At 37.6% G+C, this 23,418-nt stretch overlaps 6 protein-coding genes across 11 annotated transcripts; 2 read left to right on the top strand and 4 right to left on the bottom strand.

Moving 5' to 3' along the window:
* Positions 1–359: 359 nt before the first annotated feature.
* LOC123315265 (rab GTPase-activating protein 1-like) lies at positions 360–8,266 on the bottom strand. 4 transcript variants are annotated; one of them, XM_044900898.1, is made up of 14 exons: positions 7,775–8,266; positions 7,322–7,505; positions 7,039–7,238; positions 6,759–6,949; positions 6,517–6,705; positions 6,054–6,335; positions 4,611–4,773; positions 4,314–4,555; positions 4,075–4,263; positions 3,709–4,020; positions 3,479–3,653; positions 3,096–3,373; positions 1,537–1,722; positions 360–1,483 (listed from the first exon to the last, which is right to left on the bottom strand). In XM_044900898.1, the coding sequence occupies exons 1-14, from the start codon at positions 8,103–8,105 to the stop codon at positions 1,175–1,177; spliced, it is 3,231 nt and encodes a 1,076-aa protein (XP_044756833.1). In that variant the 5' UTR covers positions 8,106–8,266; the 3' UTR covers positions 360–1,174. The 4 variants fall into 4 exon arrangements, with proteins under 4 accessions (XP_044756833.1, XP_044756834.1, XP_044756835.1 ...); XM_044900899.1 differs by having other exon boundaries at positions 3,096–3,343; positions 7,775–8,265; XM_044900900.1 differs by having other exon boundaries at positions 6,759–6,916; positions 7,775–8,265.
* Positions 5,468–10,151, top strand: LOC123315267 (intraflagellar transport protein 46 homolog). Of its 3 annotated transcripts, XM_044900907.1 has the most exons (6): positions 5,468–5,792; positions 8,572–8,744; positions 8,800–9,050; positions 9,104–9,365; positions 9,676–9,788; positions 9,840–10,151. In XM_044900907.1, exons 2-6 carry the CDS (start codon positions 8,577–8,579, stop codon positions 10,132–10,134), a joined length of 1,089 nt encoding a protein of 362 aa, XP_044756842.1. In that variant the 5' UTR covers positions 5,468–5,792; positions 8,572–8,576; the 3' UTR covers positions 10,135–10,151. The 3 variants fall into 3 exon arrangements, with proteins under 3 accessions (XP_044756842.1, XP_044756841.1, XP_044756840.1); XM_044900906.1 differs by lacking the exon at positions 5,468–5,792 and having other exon boundaries at positions 8,378–8,744; positions 8,803–9,050; XM_044900905.1 differs by lacking the exon at positions 5,468–5,792 and having other exon boundaries at positions 8,378–8,744.
* Positions 10,152–10,224: 73 nt separating this feature from the next.
* Positions 10,225–11,469, bottom strand: LOC123315266. The gene has a single exon (XM_044900902.1). The coding sequence runs from the start codon at positions 11,467–11,469 to the stop codon at positions 10,303–10,305; it is 1,167 nt and encodes a 388-aa protein (XP_044756837.1). The 3' UTR covers positions 10,225–10,302.
* On the bottom strand, positions 11,347–11,957 carry LOC123315269 (tubulin-specific chaperone A). The gene has a single exon (XM_044900909.1). It carries the CDS (start codon positions 11,838–11,840, stop codon positions 11,508–11,510), a length of 333 nt encoding a protein of 110 aa, XP_044756844.1. The 5' UTR covers positions 11,841–11,957; the 3' UTR covers positions 11,347–11,507.
* Positions 11,958–12,166: 209 nt separating this feature from the next.
* Positions 12,167–13,184, top strand: LOC123315268 (protein TEX261). The gene is made up of 5 exons (XM_044900908.1): positions 12,167–12,358; positions 12,410–12,489; positions 12,542–12,763; positions 12,816–12,918; positions 12,974–13,184. The coding sequence occupies exons 1-5, from the start codon at positions 12,289–12,291 to the stop codon at positions 13,087–13,089; spliced, it is 591 nt and encodes a 196-aa protein (XP_044756843.1). The 5' UTR covers positions 12,167–12,288; the 3' UTR covers positions 13,090–13,184.
* Positions 13,185–13,278: 94 nt separating this feature from the next.
* LOC123315264 (thyroid adenoma-associated protein homolog) lies at positions 13,279–23,395 on the bottom strand. The gene is made up of 20 exons (XM_044900897.1): positions 23,044–23,395; positions 22,612–22,982; positions 22,306–22,558; positions 22,014–22,249; positions 21,725–21,945; positions 21,471–21,655; positions 21,218–21,402; positions 20,312–20,489; positions 19,711–20,256; positions 18,460–18,776; positions 17,990–18,376; positions 16,940–17,072; positions 16,655–16,885; positions 16,344–16,604; positions 16,099–16,287; positions 15,894–16,048; positions 14,935–15,737; positions 14,334–14,454; positions 14,092–14,242; positions 13,279–14,032 (listed from the first exon to the last, which is right to left on the bottom strand). The coding sequence occupies exons 1-20, from the start codon at positions 23,152–23,154 to the stop codon at positions 13,604–13,606; spliced, it is 5,463 nt and encodes a 1,820-aa protein (XP_044756832.1). The 5' UTR covers positions 23,155–23,395; the 3' UTR covers positions 13,279–13,603.
* Positions 23,396–23,418: the final 23 nt, after the last annotated feature.

Below are 23,418 nucleotides of genomic sequence, written 5' to 3'. Positions count from 1 at the left end.
AGACAAAATGAGAGTATTAAGTTTTTATTGAAAATAACTGAAAGTTTTTCAATAATAATAAAAATTAATATATTTAATTTTGAGTAAAAAGAATACCCAACAAGTGTATTAGGGTTTTATTGAAAATAACCAAGGTATTTAATAAAAATTAATATATTCAATACGGAATGAAAAAAAAGACAAAATGAGAATATTAAGTTTTTATTAAAAATAACTGAAAGTTTTTTAATAATAATAAAAATTAATATATTTAATTCCGAGTAAAAAGATGACCCAACAAGAGTATTAGGGTTTTATTGAAAATAACCAAGGTGTTTAATAAAATTAATATATTCAACACGGAATAAAAAAAAGACAAATTGAGAGTATTAAGTTTTTATTAAAAATAACTGCAAGTTTTTTAATAATAATAAAAAGACTATCACGAAGCTATCACTATACTGATGGCTGGCATGTATAAAATAGCCAAATAATACAACATAACATCTTAACATTATTTCGGTAAGTTGAAGATTGGAACTGATTGAAACGCAGGTTTTCAAATCGATGTTACGAAAAAAAAAAAAAATAACAAATCAAGCCCATTCAACAATAATTTCTGTGGGGAGTATTCCGTTTTACAATATCAAAGTGAGTTGAAACTTGGTATGGGGAGTAAATCTTCGGACTAGAAAAGATTTGAGACACTTTGAAGAAAAATACACTTGTACTCCATAATGAATTGTACAATTTATACCAAATCGAATAATTTAAATGTGATTTAAACCGGACTAATTCGTAGAAAATTTTAATAACTTAACAATTTTCCTCCCAATAAAATAAATAAAAACAAGTTTACTTCTGACGAAACGAACTATTCGGGTGTTAATATCAATAATAAGAACGCAGCTAACTTCTCACATCACACCAACTTAACTCCGTCGTTTAGTGATAATGTTATTGAATACATAAAACATTTAGGGAGAAATCCCTATTACTCGATAGTATTTAAATAATGTGTAAAAATTGCTCGGAATGAAAAAATACCAACAATTTTCATAGTTTAATCCGGTCTTCAGGCACTTCCGAGAAAGATCAATGATATTAAACCGATTTCATTGCTTGCTTGATATTTGAAGATAGTCTCAGATCAATCTTAAAGTACCCGAAAACTGAACTTGATAAAATTCAGACACTAATTATGGCTTTTAAGGCTGCTACAACTCTGAGAATCTTTAAGTAAGGGCGGCGATTCTTTTGGTCTTTCTTTGGATATTGTCGTGTGGTCACGCGGTAAACTGTCCCTTTTGACAGTACCGACGTGCGACACAAAGGAGGGATTCTGACTTAGGTTAGGGTAGTTCGAGGGGTAGTTAAAAGACGGAAATTCCTTCTGTTTCGCTGCCTCCTTGATCGAGGTCAGGGTTTTGCTCAGCCAGGGCGGCCAGTTGTTCTTCGTGGTGGTCAAGTCCAACTCGGCGGCTCTCAGTTGATGGGTGAGGTCCTGAAAAGGGTGAGATTTAGTGATTACTCGCGTAGGGTTGAGCGATTTCTTGCCTGGTTCTTGCATTCCGCCTCCACCCTTGCCAGTTTCGTCTGGGCCAATTCCAGCTCCAATTCCCTTATCCTGTCTCTCGCCTTGTCGTCGTGCGTTATCTGATCTCCGGAAGCCATTATGTATTCGATTTTTTTATCGAGGGGTTCTATGTGCTGCAAGCATTTGTCGCACTGGGACATTTTCGACTGAAAAAGGTCCATCAATTGATCGATATTGTTTGTAATTTTTCTATAAGAACAGTTTTTCACAAGAAACCGACTGATTCTAGTCTCAACTCTTAAATAGGTCACTTAAAAATTCGTCAAGACCATACGTTTGCTTCGAGATCGCTGTGGTTCTCAGATTTGATACTAGAAGAGTTGCTTCTTCTGAATGTGCATCACTTTCCGATCTGTGATAGTTTTTCTGGAAGATAATCCACTCTAAAGATGACCTTCGAAAATTTCCCAAAAAGATGGGGTCAGTTAAAAATTCGTCAAGACCGAACGGTTGCTTCAAGATCGCTGTGGTTCTCAGATTTTAAACTAGAAGAGTTGCTCCTTCGGAATGAGCATCATTTTCCGATCTGTGATAATTTTTCTGGAAGATGATCCACTCTAAAGGTGACCATCGAAAAATCCCCAAAAAGATGGCGTCAGAAAAATTCGTCAAAACCGAACGGTTGCTTCGAGATCTCCTGTTATACTTGTCCGATCCAATGGAGGAGTTCCCTACATGTTGGCCAACCTAGAAAAAGGTCTACCAACGGGGAATGATTGCTTCGTAACGAAACCTACTTCATTCTTTCCGCAATGATCAAATATATTCATAAAATTCTACCGAGCTTTCTAGAGTTTACTGTTAAAGAGAAAAAAAGATTTTCATAACCTCGATTGCTGATTGGTTGAAATTTATGTTGGTGTTACTACTTCTTGTGACAATTGACATGTTTCGTTGGCAAATGTCAAGAAGGAAAAAGTAATCTGTTAGGTTATAGGCAAAGTTTTGGTTATATCATAGACATAATAATATTATTAAGTCTATGGTTCAAGCAAAGATTATGCACATAACCAAAATTTTGCACATAACATAACCATAAATGGCGTAAATGGTCACAGATTACTCTTTTACTTCTTTCTTCTTCATCAGTAAAAATGACATTTGTCAATGAAATATGTCAATTGTCACAAGAAGTAGTGATACCAACATAAATTTCAACCAATCAGCAATCGAGGTTATGAAAATCTTTTTTCTTTTCAACAGTAAACTCTAGAAAGCTCGGTAGAATTTCATAAGTATATTTGATCATTGCGGAAAGAATGAAGTAGGTTTCGTTAGAAAGCAATCATTCCCCGTTGGTAGAACTTTTTCTAGGTTGGCCAACATGTAGGGAACTCCTCCATTGAGATTGGTCGCACCAAGTTCGATGAATTTTTGAGATTAATCACTACAACAGTAACCTTGAAAAATCCACCTGGTGTGCAGACTATAAGGGGAAAATTCAATATCGATTTTTCCAGGTTTGGGAGTGGTACAAATCGATTTCCTGTGAAAAACTGCATGTGTAAGAAATTCATACCTTCAAAATTTCCAATTCCTTCTTCATAGCCTGAAGCTTGGTATCCATCTGCCTCCTGGTGACCTCGTAATCCTGTATGATGGTCAAGTTGGTCTTCTTGTCGTTCTCCGCCTGGTTGATCTCCCTCTTCAGCATCCCCTTCAGCTGATCGATCTCGTCCCTCAGCAGCTTGATCTCCTCCTCCTGATTGTTCATTATCGTCTTGATCTGCTCCAGCTCGTTGGCCTCTTCCGCGTTGTTCGCTTGCTCTGAATCCAAATTGATAATTTCCCAGCTGTCTAGAGGGACACAGATAGCTACTACTATCATACTTAAGGTACGTCAAATTCCCCTTTACAAAATTTTTCGACCTCTAAGCTGTTTTAAGCACAAATCCCACTTACCCTTCAGATCGTTGAAATCGCTCTCGTACTTCCTCAGTTTCTTCAGTTTTATGTTGCAGGCCAGCTTGATCAGCTGCTTGGCCGACTCCTCGGTGCGGCATTTCTTCGGCAGGGACACCCTGATGTACTTCAGTATACCCTCGAAGTCCAACTGGAGCAGATCCTTCTTGCACAGCTGGAAATTTGACAACGTCGTAAGTCGCGACAACGATCAGAAGATCTGGACTCACCATGAGTAACGCCAGAGCGATCTGGAAAATCGTGTCGATTCCTTGGAGTAAAAACACGTCGATTATGTGAAAAACGAAGTAGAGCGGGAATCTGGCAGTGAAGAGGGTCAGGAACCACTGCGAGGCGAACATGTGCGTCTCCACGCTGTGTTCGGCGAAATGCTGGGATAAAGATGGCAGCTGCTCCTCCATCAGACGGTTCAGCTGGTAGAGCCTGAGGTAGAGGTTGTCGAAACCGTCCTTGTACAAATCCCTAAGGCCGTAATCGTACATCAGTTTAACCAGCACGCAGAAGGCCTGCTCTTCGGGCATCTAAAACCAACCCACGTTAACCAAGTGTGGATTTAACCGATTTAAACTTCTTACGTGCAAGAGGAGGGTGGCTGCGAGGAAACTCAAACCCTGACAATACCCCACTTCCAAATCGTATCCGGCATACGCTTTGCTCACCCTGTAGAGCGAATCTTGCCCCAGACCCCCAACTTCCTTGAAAAAATCGTGAGCTGGGAAGGTCCTGGCTATGTCGCTTTGTATAACGTTCTCGCAGTTACTATCCTTCAAAAAAAAATTGATCAATTCATTCTCGAATCGAAAGAAATTCCTACCTTCGTTATGAGAACACGGTAATTGTCCATCATTTCAGTATTTTCCTCTATTCCAGCTAAACGTTGCCAGACTTCACCTCTGAGGGCTTCAGGAATACCCAACTTAACCAAAGCGGTGAGCTGTTTGGGACGTTTTTTGGTGGATTTCCACTGGCTAAGTACTTCCGCCCAATTGTCCAACACGTCTTCGGAACAGTCTTTGGAGACCATCCCCGTTCCACTCAGCAAGGGTTCATCGCCGTCTGAAATACAAACATTTCCTAGATTCTAGGAAAAAGAGTCACCCACTCATTCTACCTGAAAAATATTCTTCCTTCGGGGTTATGGTATCGATGGAATTTATGCTGGGCGATTGAATCAAACTGGTCAAGTTCAGATTCAAATTGAGCAGATTTCTGTCCAACTCGCCAGACGTCTCCATGCTCAACACTTCGTAGTAGACATCTTCCACAGAAAGAACCTAAGGAAGCATTTCGATCTGCATCAAAATTGAGACAAGAAAATAATAAAATGATAAATGTTTTTTGTATTTAATATTGGTCCTTCGAGTCGGATCTGAACCAGCGAGCCATGTACTCAACGATTATGCATTCAAAAACATTTGAAACAATAAACAAAATGATAATGATGAAAATAAAGTGTTAATTTCAAATCTGTGAGGAAAAATCATAACATAACATAAAAAATTCACGCATACAATAGTAGAAAAATCAAGGCAAGAAAATAATAATGTATCAAAATGGTATTTAATATTGGTCCTTCGAGCCGGATCTGAACCAGCGAACCATGAATTCAACGATTATGCAATGAAAGAAATTTGAAACAACCAACAAAACGATAATTATGAAGATACAATGTTAATTTCATATCTGTGAGGAAAAAATTGTGTTAATTTTTCTATATTTATTTATTCGCAATATCCATTACTTTCAATAGACTCTGTGACTCAAAAGGTTATCAGAAATTGAAAGTATATAAAAAACTCCATTTTTAATTGAAAAAACCGTTAAGAAAGTTGTTTTCCAAAGATTTCCAAAGAAAATGTAAATACAATCCTTATCAGAATAATAATAGATGTTGCAGACATAAAAAAATTATTTCTCCATTTTGAAACTTCAATTCGCCCATTTAAACAGCATAAAAAGAGACTTACGCAGTTTTCAGAACTAAAAATGTGCCCAAACAACAATATTTTTGTATGCTTTCCAAGAGGGGTCAACAATTCATGTTTTAAATCGAAATTCGCATCCGAATAATCTTTAATTCCTCATAAAGTGGACAGTGAAACTTCCAAACAAGGTCGAGTCAAGATAAAACCAGAACCGCTGTTATCAAAATTAACCTATATTTTTCTAGATGATAAGGTGAACATCTGTAGGTATTGTGGAAGTCCGGTACCGCGATATTGAAGAATTTTCGGTGGTTCTTGTTGAATGAATAACTGAAAGTGAGTTAACACAATGCAAGGATGACTTGGAGGTATGACCAGAGTATCAGAAGAACTGTTTTAGTATTTCCATTAAACGCTATCTTTCCTTGGTAGATAACACAAGAGAATCATTAGTCAAAGCTGTGTTTATGATGGGAAACAAAATATTATCAACACATGTCAGCATTTTCTATTTATCAATAACACTGGTGGCTTTTAAATCAAGAGATCATCATCGGAAATGATCTTTTCTAATTTAAAAAATTGCTTTTCTATTTCTGAACGAATAAATATCTTTATTTCAAACTTACCTCTTTGAGATTAAGGAAAAACTGCTGGGTGAGATTTTTCCTTTGGAAATACCAAAAATTCCTCTCATTCTGACCGTAAACCCTGACCTTAGTTTCGATCTGGAACCTTACAGGTTCCTGTATCCCCCGTATGACCAAATCTACAGCCACAGTCATGAACTGTTTCACGTCTTTCGGCGTTTCCGCATTCAAAGATTCGAAATTGGCTTCCGTTGGGTCCCAGATCGCGCAAATTTGGGTGCAATTCTTGTCCAAAGACAAACTCGTCGTTGTTTTTTCCCTCTGAGAAAAATAGAACAACCATTGACCGAACTGGGAAAGTCAGCAGATGGAAGAGGTTAATTTAGGATGTCAGATGTCAAAATTCACCTGACATGAGAGGTTAGGTTGTCAAATGTCAATCTGACAGGAGAGGTTAGGTTAGGCTGTCAAATGTCACAAATTAGAGGTTAGGTAAACTCACCATTTCTAAAAGTTGCATGTCAGAATGCCTAACGTGCCTTCCAGAGGCGATGAGCACTCCGAAACACCTCTCAATCAACAACTGCGGCCCATTATCGGATACTTGTTTTATTGTCAGACACAACTGCTTTGATGAATTCGTCTTGAGTTTGAATCCGTGCTTGTCTTTGCCCACCGTACAATAACCGCCCTGTTCGAAAAATTCAACCAATGAAAACGCAAATACTCAAAGGATTTCCCTACCTTGCCGTCCTCTTCTTTTATTTCGAGGTTGACCTCAAAGACATACATGAGCGTTCTAGCCTCCGGTAGAGTAGTTATGGATCCTGTCATATCGGCTGCGGACGTTATAGAACTGCTCATGGACCGGGAAACCCTCTGAAAGGCCTTCGCAAAACATGCTGGAATAGATGATTGTACTTTCATTTTTCGAGCTGAATTGAAAATTTACACTAGATTTGTCGGATGTTTACCTTTTATACTTTTCGAGGGTAAAAGTTTCATTAATTGTAAGGTTACAAACCTGAAACCCTAGCGACAGCTTCCGCAATATCACATCTGAAGACATGGCACTGAAAAATGGCTGACTCTTGGGTTTCACCGTGTGACCAAGTGAAGGCAAAACATCCCTGTTCTGGAGTTCCTGCTGGTCCACGAGCATAGAATAGTATCCTGTGTATCTCATACCTGGATATCACAGAATTGCTGGTAGCGTCATATAACCTAAAAAGCATTTCTCATAGAATAAAAATTTAAGAGATTTCATCATTTTTTGAAGATAAATCAAGCCTGCAAGCTTCACTCACACTACAACTCCTTGTGAGGAGCTAGGTACTGAAACAGCCACCTTGATTCCCAGATCAACACTTTGTTCATTTAAAATCGCCATGTTACGTTGTATTTCGGCCTCAGATTTAGGAGCATTGATTGTCGCAGCTCCAAGGTAGGTAACACCAGAAAATATTGTACAGTCTTGGTCAATATCCGAGACTGGAAAGTGAATGATCATGAAAAAATCAACATTCAACGAGACATTTAGGATTCTTTGCAATGCAAATTTTCATTACTTCCCCAACTGATAATGACATGTACTTTATCCTCATTAAATTCAAATGAAAACCCAACGTTATCAAAAAATAATTCCTGACAAACAATAACCAGCATTCCTGAGATAAATGACCTACACGAACAATAACAATGAACAATTCACCAATAAAAAATATTGGTTTATTCGAAATCAGACTGAGAAGAAGCTTTACCATCCTCTTCGCTTGATCCTGGTTTCATCGGATCCTGTTTTTCTGTAGGAGATAAGTTTATTTCCCCGGTAAGGGGATCATCGCCTGGCTGGACGGGATATCCGTAAAATTTTGATTGACCCACTAGTTTGGTGGTCGAGTTACTATCGCACTCATCGTCCATGTTCGCCTCCAGTAGCACCTCTGTTAGTGCATCTTTGAGTTGCGTCAAATCTCCGTTTTTGATATCCAAAGTGGGCGTTTTGCTTATCCCGGGCTTGTCGGTAACGAAATCAAACTCCTCACTAGTAGCTATAGATTCATTTGATTTAACACTTAAATTGTCTTCCATAGCTATCTATACGAAAACACATCGTTCAAATTCCCTCCTCATATTAATCCTGGGATGTTTCAAGTGGTAATGAGTATAATCGATTAAATCACATCTTTTGTTTACTGAAATTCGATATTAAACAATAGATACATATATTTTAAAATTTTGTTGTTAGTTTTTGTTATCACTGACAGTGATAAGAATGGGACAGCTGACAATGACAGCAGCCAGGTGCGCTGCAACTAGCCGCGAACTCAGCAACGGTTGATAAGTTTTTTTTTGCAAAGAGAACTTGTTGTCTCTATTTTTCTCAATCGAAATATCACCAATAAAATGTGAAAAAAATCATACAATGCATAATACATAAATAAATAAAGGACTCTAAATTAGTCCAAGTCTCTGTGCTCTTGAACCACCATGACGGTCGTCATGGTGATATATTTCAAAATAAACTACGAAAAACTTGAATTTTTCTCGCACACAGGAATAATGAGAAAGTCCTCCTTTTCAATAGTTCGCGATGAAGAATCAGATAATTCTAATAAATCATTTGACGACGATCTTGTACCCCTAGACAAGAAGAGCGCAAAACAATTTAAATACTTGGATAAAATAAGTGTTAAAACTGAGGATGATTCAGATGGAGAATCCAAACAGGTATTCTTATTTAATTGATTTCGGTATTCCCTTGAATGAATTATTTTATGTTAAGAAGGTGACAAGGAAAGACTCAAGCAGACTTTCAGCCGGTAAAGATTTTTCGATACCCTCTGATGGACTACTCAGAAAGTCAACACTGACAAAAGTTATGACGAAAAATTCTAGTGGTAGTGATGAAGATGAAGAAAGTGCAATGGAGGAAATACACAGGTCTATAAGGATTCCTAACGAATACAATCCCAGTTTGTATCAGGATTTGGATGTTGATGATGAAGTCAGAGAGCTATTTCAATATATCGTCAAGTGAGTTTTATATGTTTTAATCATTCAAAACAAGTATCTTCAATTTTCATCAGATATATGCCGCAACAACTCACTTTGGACTACAAATTCAAGCCTTTCATACCGGATTATCTACCAGCTGTCGGCGACATCGATGCTTTTTTAAAAGTTGTACCTCCAGAACCTATTTTATTCGGGGAAAATTTCAATATTCAGGAACATCAACTTGGTATTGCCGTTTTAGACGAACCTGCTACCACCCAAAGCGATTCCGCTCTGCTTCATCTACAACTGAGAGCTTCTAACCTTGGAGTTCCCCAAGATGCATCGGACGTGGTAATTCCCATTCTGAAAATTGTTTTTCCGAATCATAGTTACGCCACTGTCGCATTACATAAAGAAAGAAGAGAAAATGATTTTTCTGTGGTAGATCATAGAAATAATATTTCATACATATCACAGAACATCATCTATCTGAGACATAGAAAACTATTTCTTACGTTGTCTATGGTGGAAGACATCTGGCCATAGACAAATAATTGTTTTATCTATGCTTCTGGCTCTGTGATTCACACTTAGTCTGTGGATTAATAATTTGAATAAAAATTGGGAAGAATGCCTTTATCCTACAGGATTTCTTTTGCAGATTGTGAAAAAGGTGGATAAAGTTGATAAAAATCATAAGGTGATCGATAAATGGATCAAAGATATATCAGATTTGCATCGAAGTAAATCTTCGCCTTTTGTCAGATATGCAGAGTAGGTTTTCCCTTTGTACGTTTTAAACTTTTTTCAGTATCAACTTTCTAGGCCTATGCCGGACATAGACGACTTGATGCAAGAATGGCCTGAGGAAATAGAGAATCAACTGAAAGAGCATGGATTTCCCGCACCCGAACCTCATATGACACTAACCGAGTATTTAGAACTGATTTGCGATGTTTTTCAGATACCGACGACAAAGAACAAGGTTCATTCACTGCATGTGCTCTTTTCACTATATGCTGCAGTGAAGGATTCCAAATTTTATAAGCCCTCAAAAGGTTATGACAAAAAATCTGATGTAGTAGAAATTAATCAACCAGATCAACTTGTTCTTGATTGATTCAAATTTTAAGTCAACAATTTTTTTTTCCCCCAATTAACAAGGAAACTAGTTAAGTAGGCATGGATTCTTGAAATTTTTTGAAAGTTGAGTTTGAAATTTTTTTTATTATTAAGAATTATTAAAGAATATAAAAACTATAAATATTAATTACAAGTGACAAAAAAATTAGTGTGCCTGAAATTTCTTCCATTCCTCGGTGCATTGATTTGGAGGAAAAACCCAACTTATTGGCAGACTTGATCCTTGAGGTGGAGGAACCAGAAAAGTGTCCCAACTTTTTCTGATAGCTATGAAAGTTTCCATGTCCCTTTCAGCAGCTGTCAGAGCCCAATGGGTAGCATTTTCAGGAGTGGGATTGACTTTATTTCCAAAGATGGCTTTTTCCCATAGGAAAAGTGTTTCTCTTTCCTTGAGTAACTCCTTATTTCTCAAAGTTTCAGTGGCTGTTTTCTCTAACATGGTCTTTAACATCAATTCTTCAGCATTGTACTGCTTGGATGTATTTTCCCAAATTTTCAACATTTTTGCAGTGGTCAAGGAGAAAGCCTGTTTGTCTTCCAAAGATGTTTTTTCTCCTCTTTGAGTGTGCATGGTTTCCCTGACTTGGCGCAGTTTCACCAATGCCCTTATCAGTGCCAAATTCTTTTTGGCATCGGCTTTCTTTTTATTCACATCTGAAAGACTGCAGTCAACATCTTTATTCATTAATTCTTCCATTTTAATCCTGTTGTCTTCTTCTTTTTTCACTTCTAACCATCTGTCAATGTGTTGATTTATATTACGATGCTCCTCCCTTTCTTTCTTGAGATCTTCTTGTCTCTGAATCCTCTTTTTTTTCTGAGTTGATCTTTTCTTCTTTCTTTCCTTGACAGCTTTCTGTAGAGACGTCATATTTTCAGGGTTACTCAAAGTATTCATTATAATAGAGTAATTTTCTTTCAATTGACCAATTTTTATAGTTTTTTTCTTCCATTCTGCCGATGATAACTTTTGAACATTGGTTCTCAAGTCCCCACTGATGGCATTAAGTTTATCCAAAATATCTAGACAGGCCCTCAGTGATTCTCTAGCAGAAGTAATAGAAGCTTTTGGCTTTTTTACAGCATTTGTTAATGTTGGTTGGGTTTTTCCAATTTTAACAAGCCATGAATCGATCCATGGCTCAGTAGGATTAGTTATGTTACTTTGCACAGGGGGCATACCATATGGTATATTATTAAAATTGCTGGCACCAGGAAATGGAAAACCAAACTGGAAGTTCATCGCATCACTCTGGGTTACACTATGAGGGGTTACAATATTGTAAGTATAAGGGTTGCTTAAATTATTCATCACTGCAGCAGTTCAAATATAAAATAACGTAATGGCAATTAATCAGATAATTGAAGTTTTGCTTCTTCCAACACTTGTTTAGCTGTTGCGAATTCCTCCGATTCTTCCAAATCTTTTTCGTTATCGATTATATTCTTGAGATCTTCATATGCCTTTGCAAGTCTTCTTTGACAATCAGGTATCATCATCAGAGATTCCTGCAGCACTTCTTCTTGCTTCTTGATGTGATAAGAATCACCATTATCAGTTTTGAGTTTTTCTACTTTATCTTTTTGTTGTACAGCTTCTTTTTCGTAGGTTATTTTCTCCTTCGCTAACCTTCTCACTACGCCTGTTTTTATTTTCAACTGCTTTATTCTAGGATCACTCATCGTATAAAAATTTTAAGAACAATGTGTGAATTAACGCTTCAAGTTGAAGGAATTTTCATTTCGAAATTACAATTCGATCACGATCATGTCACAGCCGGAGAGAAGAAAGAAATCTTGACATATACAAAACCACAGATAACAGAGATATCCGTGTCACTCTGTGTTTTAGGTTTTTGCACAGTAAATGATCTTTATGTATAATGATTGTGCTTTAATTGAAAATATCTTTTATTCAAATCTATAAGCGACAAATTTCATAATTTGTTTTTTATATAAAGAATAAGAAAATCGGCCATGATCGATGTAGTTCGAAAGTCTAATGAAAAGTGACAAATCGATTTCAAACATAACCCCCATAGAAATGAAAAATTGAATTCGAGTATTCTAAATTACTGTATTAGGAAAATATATCAAATGCAATATTGTAAAAACCTTGAAGTAATCGAAGATGTTGTTCTTGACCTTAATGAGTTATGCTGCCATTTGTATACAGATAATTTTTGCTACTGTCGCGATAGGTACAATCAATTACTTTTAATTATTCAAACAATAATGTATATGTTTTGCAGCATCAGGATTATATTATTTAGCAGAACTTGTAGAAGAGTATTCTAGTATTGCTAAAAAATGTATCACTTGGATTAACATTGTGAGTCGTGCTAAGAATATAATAACATTGTATATAATTTGAATTTTTTCAGGGTGTAACCAGCTTATTTATTTTCTTATGGTTATTAGAAGACTTCCCTTTATTGATGATACTATGTGGAATACTAGCTCAATTATCTCACTTTGTAATACTGAAAAATTTTCCCTACGTGAATTTTCTACAGCCAAGCTTCATTGTAGCCGTCTTGTTCATAGTGATAAATCATTTGCTAGCATTTCAGCATTTTGCTGATTTGTATTATACTTTTTCAGAGGTTTGTATATAGTTTAAATGCTTAATTAGAATATTCATTTCTTCTGTTTAAGGTTTTAGCATATTTCACATTATGCTTATGGTTAGTGCCTTTTTCTCTATTTGTTTCATTGTCGGCAAATGACAATGTGCTACCCATGACCAACGATAAAACTGGTAAGTTTATGCTTTTTATTGTTTTCTAGAATTGAATAAAATCGTATGTTCACAGAGAGCGACGTAGTTACAAATTATTTCTCGAAAAAAGGTAAAAGATATGGGCTTCTAACATTTTTCAACTATGCCAAAGAGTCTTTGCTTCCAATAAGGACTAAAAAAGGGTTTTGATCAAATCAATAATTGATAATGACTGAAAAAAAATTCTGTAAATAATGTAATTGGTGGCAGCAACTCACTGTAAATAAATAATATTGAATCTCTTACTTTACTTTTTCCTGAAGACTAAGCTAATATATTTGACTTACTGTATTACGGTTTTTTTTTTAAATATTTTCAATGAAGAAATAAAACAAATTCTTAAAAATTTATAAAAATTATATTCTCACAATATCAATTCGTTCTGACTGCCATTTTTTTTCATATTCTGACACCGCAAAATCTATGAAGATGTAAGTGAAATAATGCAAAAAACGAATAGTGGCGATAGACACCGAACAATTACAGATTAATTTCGAATTACAAGACTTACACGGAACTGAATCGAAACGTAATACTGACATGCCAAATTTTTTAAAATTACAATACACATAATTGAATCGAGTGAAATAAGGCCATGTTCCAATGTATTAAAATCGCATCCAGTTTAAGGATCTCTGCTTCTGTTCAATGATCGACAATGTACTTATGTGTAATCCATATCTGATAACAAAACGGGACCATATAGTAAAAAGAATAATTTTTTAACAGAATGATAATCCCTATTGCAGATTTGTTTCTTGAAATAGAACAATATTTTAGATTTGAAATATTCGCTAAATTTGTACTTAAAATTAGGATTGATCTGATTCAGTTCTAAATAAGCCAGTATGGATCTCAGGGCGCAAATCACAGCTACTTTGGTCTTACGATTCACCATCGGAAATGTAAATTTGTTCATTGCATCATACAGGATGATGGTCACTATTTGGCATTGCTCCTCCATGAATATGGACTTGTCCTCATAACTGAGGGTGTAGGGTAAGGTCCATAGCAGAGGATTCAATATCTTCGTGGTCATTTGAATGTAAGGTATATTTTCCGCATAAGTATTGTGCTCGCTTCTTTCAAATACCTGTCAAAATTGTTTTCCACCAGTCAATAGCGTCAAGTTGTTATTCGGTTATAACTCACCTCCGATGCTTCGTTCTGAGAATCGGGAAAATGCCTGAGGCACCAAGATATCAGAAAACTTATGGATAAGGGCTTTGGCAGGATCTTACAGCAGTGCTTCATGAAATCGTAACGTGCCTTATCGGGGCAACACTTCCATCCCGTTTTCGAACTGCAAAATAATCGCAAATGTGGTTTTTCGGATACTTCAAAATGTTTACATCGATAATTGATGATATACAAAGAGGAAACGGTGAACTTACTGTTCATCTAAGTAAACGATATTTTCCTCGTCCGTTATCGTACTGATTTCATTCCTTATCTTCACGGATTCATCCTCTAGGAGCGTTAAGACCGTGTTCAAGATGCTCACAAAATGAGTTGCTTGAAAGAATATAGTATTTAGACATGGTTATGGCCTTTGTATCAATAAATTTGGTGAGCTGATTTATATTGATTGACGGATCAATATTAATTTGTTCCCAATCAAAAATTCAGTCATGATATTTCCAAATATTAGTCTTGGAAATACTGTTAATTCTATTAAAGCCTTATGATTTTTTGATATTATTTTGAATTTTTTCGTGTTTTGTGAATAACATCTATGGTTTGGTCACAGAAAATTATAAAAGGGGCAAAGAGAGACCGCCCATAGAGGCTTCGAAACACAGAAAATCTTAATAGTTGGGACATTCTGTGATCAAACCATAAACAAGAAAACTCCGGAATATGTCAAAACTTTCCTTGAAAATACAATATAAATTTCATATCTTCCCACGGATTAGAGGGCCGGCGTAATTCCAAGGGCGATTAAGGCGACTGAAAGGTAGGAATAGACTTGATTTTATTACGAATTCGACTCACTTTTCAAGTTCCTCATGCCGTGATAATACAGAAACTTGCACTTGAGCAAGAACTGCACAGCAGCCAACCTCCTATAGATGGCGGCTTCCGGGGCCGCGCTCCTCCTCAACAACCGCACTAATCTCCTGTAATCCAAAGTCTTCAACTTGTCCATTTTCACCGTGGTCAGTAAAACACTCGCGCAAGACACGACGGCACTCATAACCTCTTCTCTATCACAGCTGCAAAAATTCATCAACATGTCTAAGGTCCTCTGTCTGTCGCCTCCGTTGAGGGTTTCCAGCAGACATGAGTAATAGGGCAGGAGTAGGAGGACCAGTATGAAACACTCGTCCACCTTGGCCGTAGTCTGCATTCGTCTCAGTTCCCTCCTCAAGAAGCCGACCATGAATTTGTGTATGTTGGTGAGGAACTCGCATTTGGTGGCGTTGCTAAAGTTGACGATGACGTTCTTTATCGAGTCGGTCGGCGTCAGTTCGTCGAAGATATACAGGGGCGGTTCGGGCAGGCCGCACTCGTTGTAGCTTATGTTGAGGCTCAGCACGAAGTGCAGACAGTAGTTCTTCATAATCATGCCGTCGTTTACCGTCAAATAATTCTCGAAATCGAAGTTGATGGCCTGAAACGTGGTGTCGACATGTTCCAGTCTAACTAACAATATCGTGATAGTGAGATTAACCATGGCAGATTCGAAGTTTAACCTGCCGGTCAGGTTCAGATGTTGCTCTTCCATCAACCTTGAGATCGACGTCAGTATTTTGCGCAACGTATCCAGGTCCACCCTCTCATCGTACCTCAGAACACTGAAAAAATGTCAGATTTTCAAGTTGGCAACAATGTGGATAATTTGACAGTTAATTTGTACATAGAACATAGAATTAATTATGTACGACTCTGTACAAGAGACTTCAATATATTGAAATAAAATGGCAATGAAGTTCTGAATGAATTTCACCTACTTCCCGAAAAGAAAAGTTAAAACTTCCATGTACAAGGAGACGCAGTAATGACTGAACTTAGTGCCAGCCGTTTCCAAGATGTATATGCTATCGGAGACAATCTTTCCAACGTGTACTTCACATCTATCCCCCAAAAATTTTAAGATGTGCCATGCCTGAAAAACAACGATTAACACAAGGAAACGACGTTAAAACGACGTCTCACCTCAAGAAGTAAAGCCAAACACTCATTGTTACCAACATTTTTTTGCGAAATGATCTCGAAGTTACGTCTGACCGTAAGATGGAGATCTTTCGGTTGCACGATAGATATCGAAGCCATAACTGCCAACTTCCTGGTCTCGTTATCCGGGCTAGCCATGCATTTCCTGATGTAGATCTTGGCTTCTTCCAGCTGAAGAACAAAACCGTTAATATCCAAACGATACATGCAAAATCTGGGCAACTAACCTTAGGATCCTCCGGTTCTGTATAACCGGGATAGAGTCTCGAGAAGAATATCAGGATCGGTTGCAACACCAGGCTGTTCTTGTTCGTACATTCCACTTTCAAAGTGTCTATAAGGTAGTGGAACAACGTCGGGTATCTAGTACTGAACACCTTCGTCGTCATCTTGTTCTTTGTGGTCACCACTTCGAAATCTTGTGATCTTTGCACCCCAAACAAACGGGTGATCAGGGCGGAGAAGAGCAACGTTGCCGAATTTCTCACCTTAAATCAAAACGTTGATTTTACTAGGTCAGGAAAAGGTCAAAACTTACCCCCCAATCCCTGCTCTGCATCCCTCTGAGGGCAAGTTCCGCGGCTTTCTCGATGTAAGGAGGTACATAATCACTAAGTTTCGAATGCCTAAATAAAAACCTAAGGATATTGAACGAGTGCGTCCTATACTCCATACGGTCTTCGTCTAGGTTCGCAGCGGCCGTCATCAGTTCCTTCATGGTGAGACGAACTGAAGCCTTATCGAGCGATGGATCGGTCGTTAAGATAGCCTGGAAAAGGGTTACATTAAAGGGTACAACGAGATTCGACGTGTTTTAGCGTACCATGGTGAGAAACGGCATTCCAGCGCTTCTTCTGGTAGAACACAATCTACTGTCCACCTTAACACCTGTAACTAGATCTAAGCCTCGCTTGAGCCACTGCATGGGCAAGCTACTGAGGTCTTTGCTTGGATAACTATAAGGAAATGAAGGAATTTATAAGAATTTCACATGAAAAATAGCCTACACTCATTTACACTCTAAGATCGAGATTCATCTTTTCGATAGGTCCAAATGGCCTGCACCCAAGGAAGGGATTAGCGAAAATTGGTCCAAACGATCATCGCCCGCCTCGTTGCTACGTTAAGTGAATGCGTTGCTAAGGACGCCTCCTATGCTCTCGATGAATATTTTGAAACTTTCAAACGAATGTCAGAATTTTCACGACAATTCTAAGCATTTTCCGGGTATTTCTGGGTCGTTTTACAGGATGAAAGAGTCGACTGGCGAAAATTCGGTTCTTCGTTATTCGACAAAGGCGGTCTTACGCACACTCCGCAAAACAGACAGGGAAATTTCCGATATGGCGTAGATACTCGAAACCGAGCCCGCGTTTTTACCGAGATCAAGAACAGAACACTTATCTCTGCTCTACGAGGCGAATTAATAATATCCACACCTGTCTGTGATCGGTGCTAACTTCACTTTTGTCAGTACTGTCGAACTGACATAGAGTTGTTTACATTTGTGTTTGATGAACGTCAAAAATCTCAATTTTCTCGGGCTTTTTTCGTGTTTTCAGAGTGTTAGCTTGGCACGGTTCGATTATTCGACTTTCGCTTGGTTTTTCGCGGTTGATTAAATGTAGGATTTTCCGAAACCTTCAAATCCGCTTATCTCTCCGCCCCCTTTCCTCTCTCACTCGGTGCTCACGAAATTACTATGGTTCTGACACATTACCAATATTCTTCTATGGTTCTAACCTAAAACCGAAGTGACATTTCTAGCAAATTGGAAAAACAACCAACTTTTATTGAAAAGTTGCATGGCTAGTCTCGGTTTGAAACCAATTGGTCGTCTAGCGAACGCCAACAAACGTGTAACTCCACTTACATCCAATATTCTTCGCAGATAATGCAGAAACCAAGGTAAGCCTGTTCGAAAACGCCGCGATGTTTGGCCTGAACGAAAATCTCCATGAAATGCTCCCCGATCTGGACGTAATTCTCCTCGGTCAGAAAGTGGTACTCCCCGACGTATCGGTTCTGTTGCACGAATTCCGCGAACAGTAAGGTTATCTCTTTGACCGTCCGCCAGGCGTAAACCAGTATCTTCTGAGAGCGGACGGTGTCGTCCCTGATGCTGATCTCCGTCTCTTCGTTGTCCGGCAGGTAACCCTCTGGTGCTGGATTGCTTACTATCGGCAGGACTTCCCTGAAGATTCTTCGACATATCTTAAAGATTAGGTTATAGGTAGTACCGTATTCCTCATTCCACAGCCTGGAAAACGAAGAAAACATTGACAACTGACAGATTGTCACACTGACATTCGAGGTTAATTGACAATTGACAAGGAAACCTACCCCCTAGGCCTGAATCTGATGAGATATCTCAGGCACGTTAAAAGGCCGTAACAGGGAGAGTTCAAGGTGATATCATCTAATTCTGGCGTTTCGTCGTCGTACTTCGACATAAACTCCGCCGTCACGGTTTGAATCATTCTAAGTATTGGATCGTTATCGGCGGAGCGATCTTCGATCAATTTCCCCTCATCGTCTGGCGTTAGAGGGGAATTACAACAAAGTTGAAACATATAGGCCGCTGAAAGAGATTTACTAGGTTTTATATCACTGGCATAAGATAACGCTATCCTCATGAAACTGGTATATGTTTCTGGATCCTGAAATGAATGATTCATGTGCTTAATGTCGAAATTTCGGTAATTAACAGGTTAGGAAAATAATTTCTAAGGCCCGTTTGCACCAATACCCCTTAAAACGAGTACTTAACTAAGTGTCGTTTTAAGTTAATGGACGCTTAATTTTATTCCCAGTTGCACGACTGTGGCTTAACAGAATCTTAAGTAAGGAGCCCTTAAGTTTTTATATCTAGTGATATTTCATTTTTTTATTTTGGTGCAACTTCATCCTAGTCCAATAAAGCCATTTCATTGGTTGGCCAGTTCCCGATGATCGTTGTCATTTCATTAACCTAACTTTATTGTCCTGTCAGTCAGTGTCAAGGATATTATTATAATATTATCAAAGAGTAACAACTTTTTGTTGTTGAATTAGCATTAATATTGATAATGATTGTCAAATAAAAGGTACCTAAGTTTATATAAGTGCAACACTTTCTTTGTAAGGTCTTGTGTGAATTTGTTTTACTAATGTTGAAGAGGAACGTGAAGAAAATTGCCCTTTTTTGTACGAATACGGTGAATGATTGCCAAGCAAATGGTGGTAATTTACGAAGGGCACTCAACTTCTCAATAGAAGAAAAGAGTTTGTTGCTAACTATAGTATGATTTGTGACACCAAATTGAAAATTCAAAAAGACTGATGGCATTACAATAAAGGCAAAAGAAAAGTCTTGGTATTCAGTAATGAATTCATTCAATTTTCAAGGGGTTAGAATCCCGCCCTTAAATACCTAAGTGGTCATTACAGGAGCGCTTAAATTTAACGCTAGCTTTAGCCATTTAAATGTCGCTTAACAGTTTGTGCAACTTTAAGTTAAGGGTTCATTTTAAGGGACACTTAACACTAAGTGCGTTTTGGTGCAAACGGGTCTAAATAATGTTCGAACTAACGATACTGGATGTTCAAACTCACATGAAACTTGAATTTCTCCGGTTCCATCTTGGTCAATATCCCCAGCGCCATCTTCTTATTAACCTCATAACTATCGAACAAGATCTTCTTCAGATTTTCTATGTCGTCTCCTTTCCAATAATTGGCCCATTCCTCGTTGCCCACGTTGGACTGGATGAAAGTTAAAAGTTCCAAGGCCGCGTTCCGCCTGTAAAAATTGCTGTCGGGGCATATGTTATCTATGAGCATGCCGATGAAGTTCTTCAAAAAAGTCTTGTAGCACTTATTGAGTTTGGTGAAATTGTTTATCCAGGATTCGCTAGTAGGAATATCCACCTGAGCCATCCGTTTCCTCAAGCAATCCACCTGTCTCTTGATCACTTCGATACTGGCGAAGAACCTGGTAAACACCTTTTTGTACAGCGCGACAATTTCCTTCCTCAGGTGCGGCACTTGGTTGCAACCGTTCAGCAGGAAGTAATCGGATAAATACGTGAATTCCCACTCTGTGAAATATTCCGTCGTTTTTTGACATTCAACGACTACCTTGAGGGCGGCAATTCGAATCTGAAACAATTTCAATCTAGTGACATCGACGGATTGAAGGAATTAGAATGCTCACCATATCGTCGCGTTGGACAGCAAATAATTTCAATTTGGATTTTTCCACCAAACCCCACCAATAGACGGCTGAGTCGTAGGATCCGAGTTTGATCGCCATTCTCGTATTCCTGGCGTGACACAGACACTTGAGCAACACGGCCCACTCTCGCGGGGTACCCATGTACTTGTTTGGAAACCTGAAACGTCAAACTTCAGCGTTCGGTACATAAATTCACTCGAAAAACGCGAGAGTGAGCAAATATTAGGTTTAAAGTCGTCTTATAGCTGAAATGGACAAAAACGACTTCATCGCCAATGTTTTTGAAGAAGTGATCCAATTTTGAATGACCCGGTTTACAGAAAACCAATCGTGGAAGCCCAGTCGAATGTTACGCCCATGTCTATGCCGTTCTCGAGCCACCTTTACGTCATTTCGTAGGCGTTTGTCGTACAGCGTGAAGTTAGCTGAACCGCGTAAATTCTATGGTTTCTTCGGATGACATGTCAATATTTTCGTAATTTTTTAATTTCCGTTCATCGTTAGTCAAAAACGAAAAATCTACTCGTCAAAGACACTCGTCGACTCGCGACATATGATAAATGTAAAACCCTATAAATAAAAAATCTGGAGACTATTTTTTTTCCGTTTTTTAGGTCGTATTCACCACAGATCAAGATCTCAATTCTTTGGTTTTCTGACTAAGCCCCCAAAATTCACGTCGTGATTCTGAAAATATGGAATATGCTTTTTTCCAACAAATATTTCAATTGACAGCCTCAGATGATTTTATCACATGATCCATTTTGCAAACAATTTTTGAAGAAATTGACAATTGACACTTGCCAAAACCAATTTAACCTATATTTTGGATCTTGGAAACATTTTTTGAAGGAGAAACACTTGGTCTTCTAAACTTCTACTTACAAGTCTCGAAGGATCTCTTGGTTCAGTTGGAACGCTTTGCATAAGATACGGTGATAAATATGGGTAATACTGAAGTCGACAGTCCTCAGTTGAGCCAAAGCTGGTCTTACCCAAATCGATAACCATTCTTCCAGCAATGTCTCGTTGAAATGTTCAGACATCAATAATTCGTATGCATTAGACGCCTGAAATAGGAAATGAAACGAATCATGATGAAAAATGGAATTTTCTCAATTTTGTGAGAGGAACTTACATTCATAAAGCATGATGGATCAGAGAGGAGATTCAACAGTTGCTCGTGAAGGTAGGGTATTCGTTGGAGCAGAAAAGAGCATTTCATATTCGAACATAAGTACATCAACGTAACAAAATCAATTTTTCTTTTACCTTCCCTCAAATTGATAGTGCTAATCAGATGATCGACGAATTTTTCCGTCCCTGAAAATGTGTTGAAAGAATTTATACCGGCTTGTAGACTCTTATGAAAATTTGAATATTTGCACTTACCTGTTCTGTAATGATTACAAGAGGTTTTTACAATATTTGATAAGAATAATGAGCTGTTCTTTTGAACTGGATCCAGCGGAAAATCACAATAGGAATTGACATATGCGTAAGCTTTATCGAATATATTTTCAAAAATTGGAATAGGAGCTCTATTCAGACCTTCTGACATTAGTAGCAAATTTCTAGTTATCTCAACAATCTCTCCATTATCCTTTACAGGCCTATAAAATTAAAAAACCCCATTCATTAGTACAACTCGAGTATAGTCAATGAAGAAAAATAAACCAACCTATTTGTACATTCAAGCATCTCTTCAAAAATACTTTGGTAAACACATTTTTTATTGGCAAGCATCAGCATGAATTGTTCTCGAAGTGGGATGCAATTGTATAATGCCGAAAACAACACAACCTTCGCACTGGTGCTATCTAAGAGGGTAGCAAACTTGAAATTTTTCCCACATATCCAACTATCTTTTTCTTTTGGATCGTTTGTAACCTCCAAAAGGGGATTATCTTTGAAAACCTGCAAGGCATAGTAAATTCAACAGCATAATCAAAGTCAGTTCCTCTCAAACTCACAAAATTGACCAATTCTTCTTCGGGTAATTTTTTTAAACAGTGCAGGAAAATAAGAGCACATTTGCTCTTCATATCTAGAGCAATCTTTTCATAGCTCAAAATTCTATAACTGTAATCCATAAAAGCTAAGATGTAGCTCTCCAAGCTACATTCGGGCATTTTGACAAAGATCCAAAGAATATGTTTCATAGTTTGATGTGACAAAGAAAGAAGATCATCATTCTTAAAATTATAGGCCTTGCCGAAATCAATTCTATGAAAAAAGTGTAATTTATTTTGAAATTCAATTTGATAAGCAAAACTTACTGCAATTGTTGAATAAGCGTGTCCAAGATAGCATCATAGAGTGGTAACATGGCTTCAACAATGGCTAATAACTTGACTTCGTCCTTATCTTTGATCATTTGATAAAACATATTAACAACTGGAAGGATGTGAATAATATTTTTAGTTGATAAAATAGCTTGTTCAGTTTCATAATTTTCCAGGATTTCTCTGATGGCATCGTTAACTATTTCGTAGAAAATAGAAAAATCAGATCTGGATTTCGTGACTTTATTGAGGAAATCATTTTTGAGCGCACGGTTGGCATTGCATCGAGCAACATAACACAGGAACAAGGTACGTGCGTCTTCCTTCCTCAATGAATTGGTATCATCTGTGATGAATGCCTGCAGCTGAAAAATCATCACAATGAACATTTCTAAAACAGATGATCCAAGTGAAAATAATCCAAACCTTTTTCAAGTTTTGATCAGTGGGTTTATCGTGAATTTCCTGAGACAAAGCATAAACATCTGGATGGACATAAAGACAATCTAGCCAATGTTTTTTACTTGATTCAACCATGTTGCAGAGTTAAAAAAACATCAATTTAAAATAATTCATAACCTTAAAAGCGGAAAAATTAAAAGTATCTATGAAATGATTCAACTCATTCTTGCCGAATGTGTGCTATTGACATATTTTTGAGACAAATACTAAAATCCAGTTCAAATTTTCTCAGAATCTCACCACAATTTCAAACTAATTCAATTTTTTTATAATCAAGCGTGTTCCAATTAGCCGAAAACTTCAAAATGATAGAATTCAAATGTGCAATGACAGGAGGTT

The sequence above is a fragment of the Coccinella septempunctata genome, chromosome 6 (assembly GCF_907165205.1).
Source record: "Coccinella septempunctata chromosome 6, icCocSept1.1, whole genome shotgun sequence".
Lineage (NCBI taxonomy): Eukaryota > Metazoa > Arthropoda > Insecta > Coleoptera > Coccinellidae > Coccinella > Coccinella septempunctata.
This window is presented reverse-complemented; position numbering and strand designations above follow the sequence as displayed.

What these genes read in the sequence shown, in the direction of transcription:
- LOC123315266 (XM_044900902.1), bottom strand. Translation starts at nt 11,469, where the DNA reads ATGAATAATTTAAGCAACCCTTATACTTACAATATTGTAACCCCTCAT.
- LOC123315269 (XM_044900909.1), bottom strand. Translation starts at nt 11,840, where the DNA reads ATGAGTGATCCTAGAATAAAGCAGTTGAAAATAAAAACAGGCGTAGTG.
- LOC123315265 (XM_044900898.1), bottom strand. Translation starts at nt 8,105, where the DNA reads ATGGAAGACAATTTAAGTGTTAAATCAAATGAATCTATAGCTACTAGT. An exon ending in GAAGGAAGAATATTTTTCAG is followed by an intron (nt 4,556 to 4,610) that starts GTAGAATGAGTG and finishes TTTGTATTTCAG; the next exon opens with ACGGCGATGAACCCTTGCTG. An exon ending in CAGCCACCCTCCTCTTGCAC is followed by an intron (nt 4,021 to 4,074) that starts GTAAGAAGTTTA and finishes GGTTGGTTTTAG; the next exon opens with ATGCCCGAAGAGCAGGCCTT.
- LOC123315268 (XM_044900908.1), top strand. Translation starts at nt 12,289, where the DNA reads ATGTTGTTCTTGACCTTAATGAGTTATGCTGCCATTTGTATACAGATA. An exon ending in GTATCACTTGGATTAACATT is followed by an intron (nt 12,490 to 12,541) that starts GTGAGTCGTGCT and finishes GAATTTTTTCAG; the next exon opens with GGTGTAACCAGCTTATTTAT. An exon ending in CATGACCAACGATAAAACTG is followed by an intron (nt 12,919 to 12,973) that starts GTAAGTTTATGC and finishes GTATGTTCACAG; the next exon opens with AGAGCGACGTAGTTACAAAT.
- LOC123315264 (XM_044900897.1), bottom strand. Translation starts at nt 23,154, where the DNA reads ATGGTTGAATCAAGTAAAAAACATTGGCTAGATTGTCTTTATGTCCAT. An exon ending in CAAGAGATCCTTCGAGACTT is followed by an intron (nt 20,490 to 21,217) that starts GTAAGTAGAAGT and finishes TTGACGTTTCAG; the next exon opens with GTTTCCAAACAAGTACATGG. An exon ending in CGGAGAAATTCAAGTTTCAT is followed by an intron (nt 18,777 to 19,710) that starts GTGAGTTTGAAC and finishes CATTCATTTCAG; the next exon opens with GATCCAGAAACATATACCAG.
- LOC123315267 (XM_044900905.1), top strand. Translation starts at nt 8,505, where the DNA reads ATGACGGTCGTCATGGTGATATATTTCAAAATAAACTACGAAAAACTT. An exon ending in CTATTTCAATATATCGTCAA is followed by an intron (nt 9,051 to 9,103) that starts GTGAGTTTTATA and finishes AATTTTCATCAG; the next exon opens with ATATATGCCGCAACAACTCA. An exon ending in CCCAAGATGCATCGGACGTG is followed by an intron (nt 9,366 to 9,675) that starts GTAATTCCCATT and finishes TTTCTTTTGCAG; the next exon opens with ATTGTGAAAAAGGTGGATAA.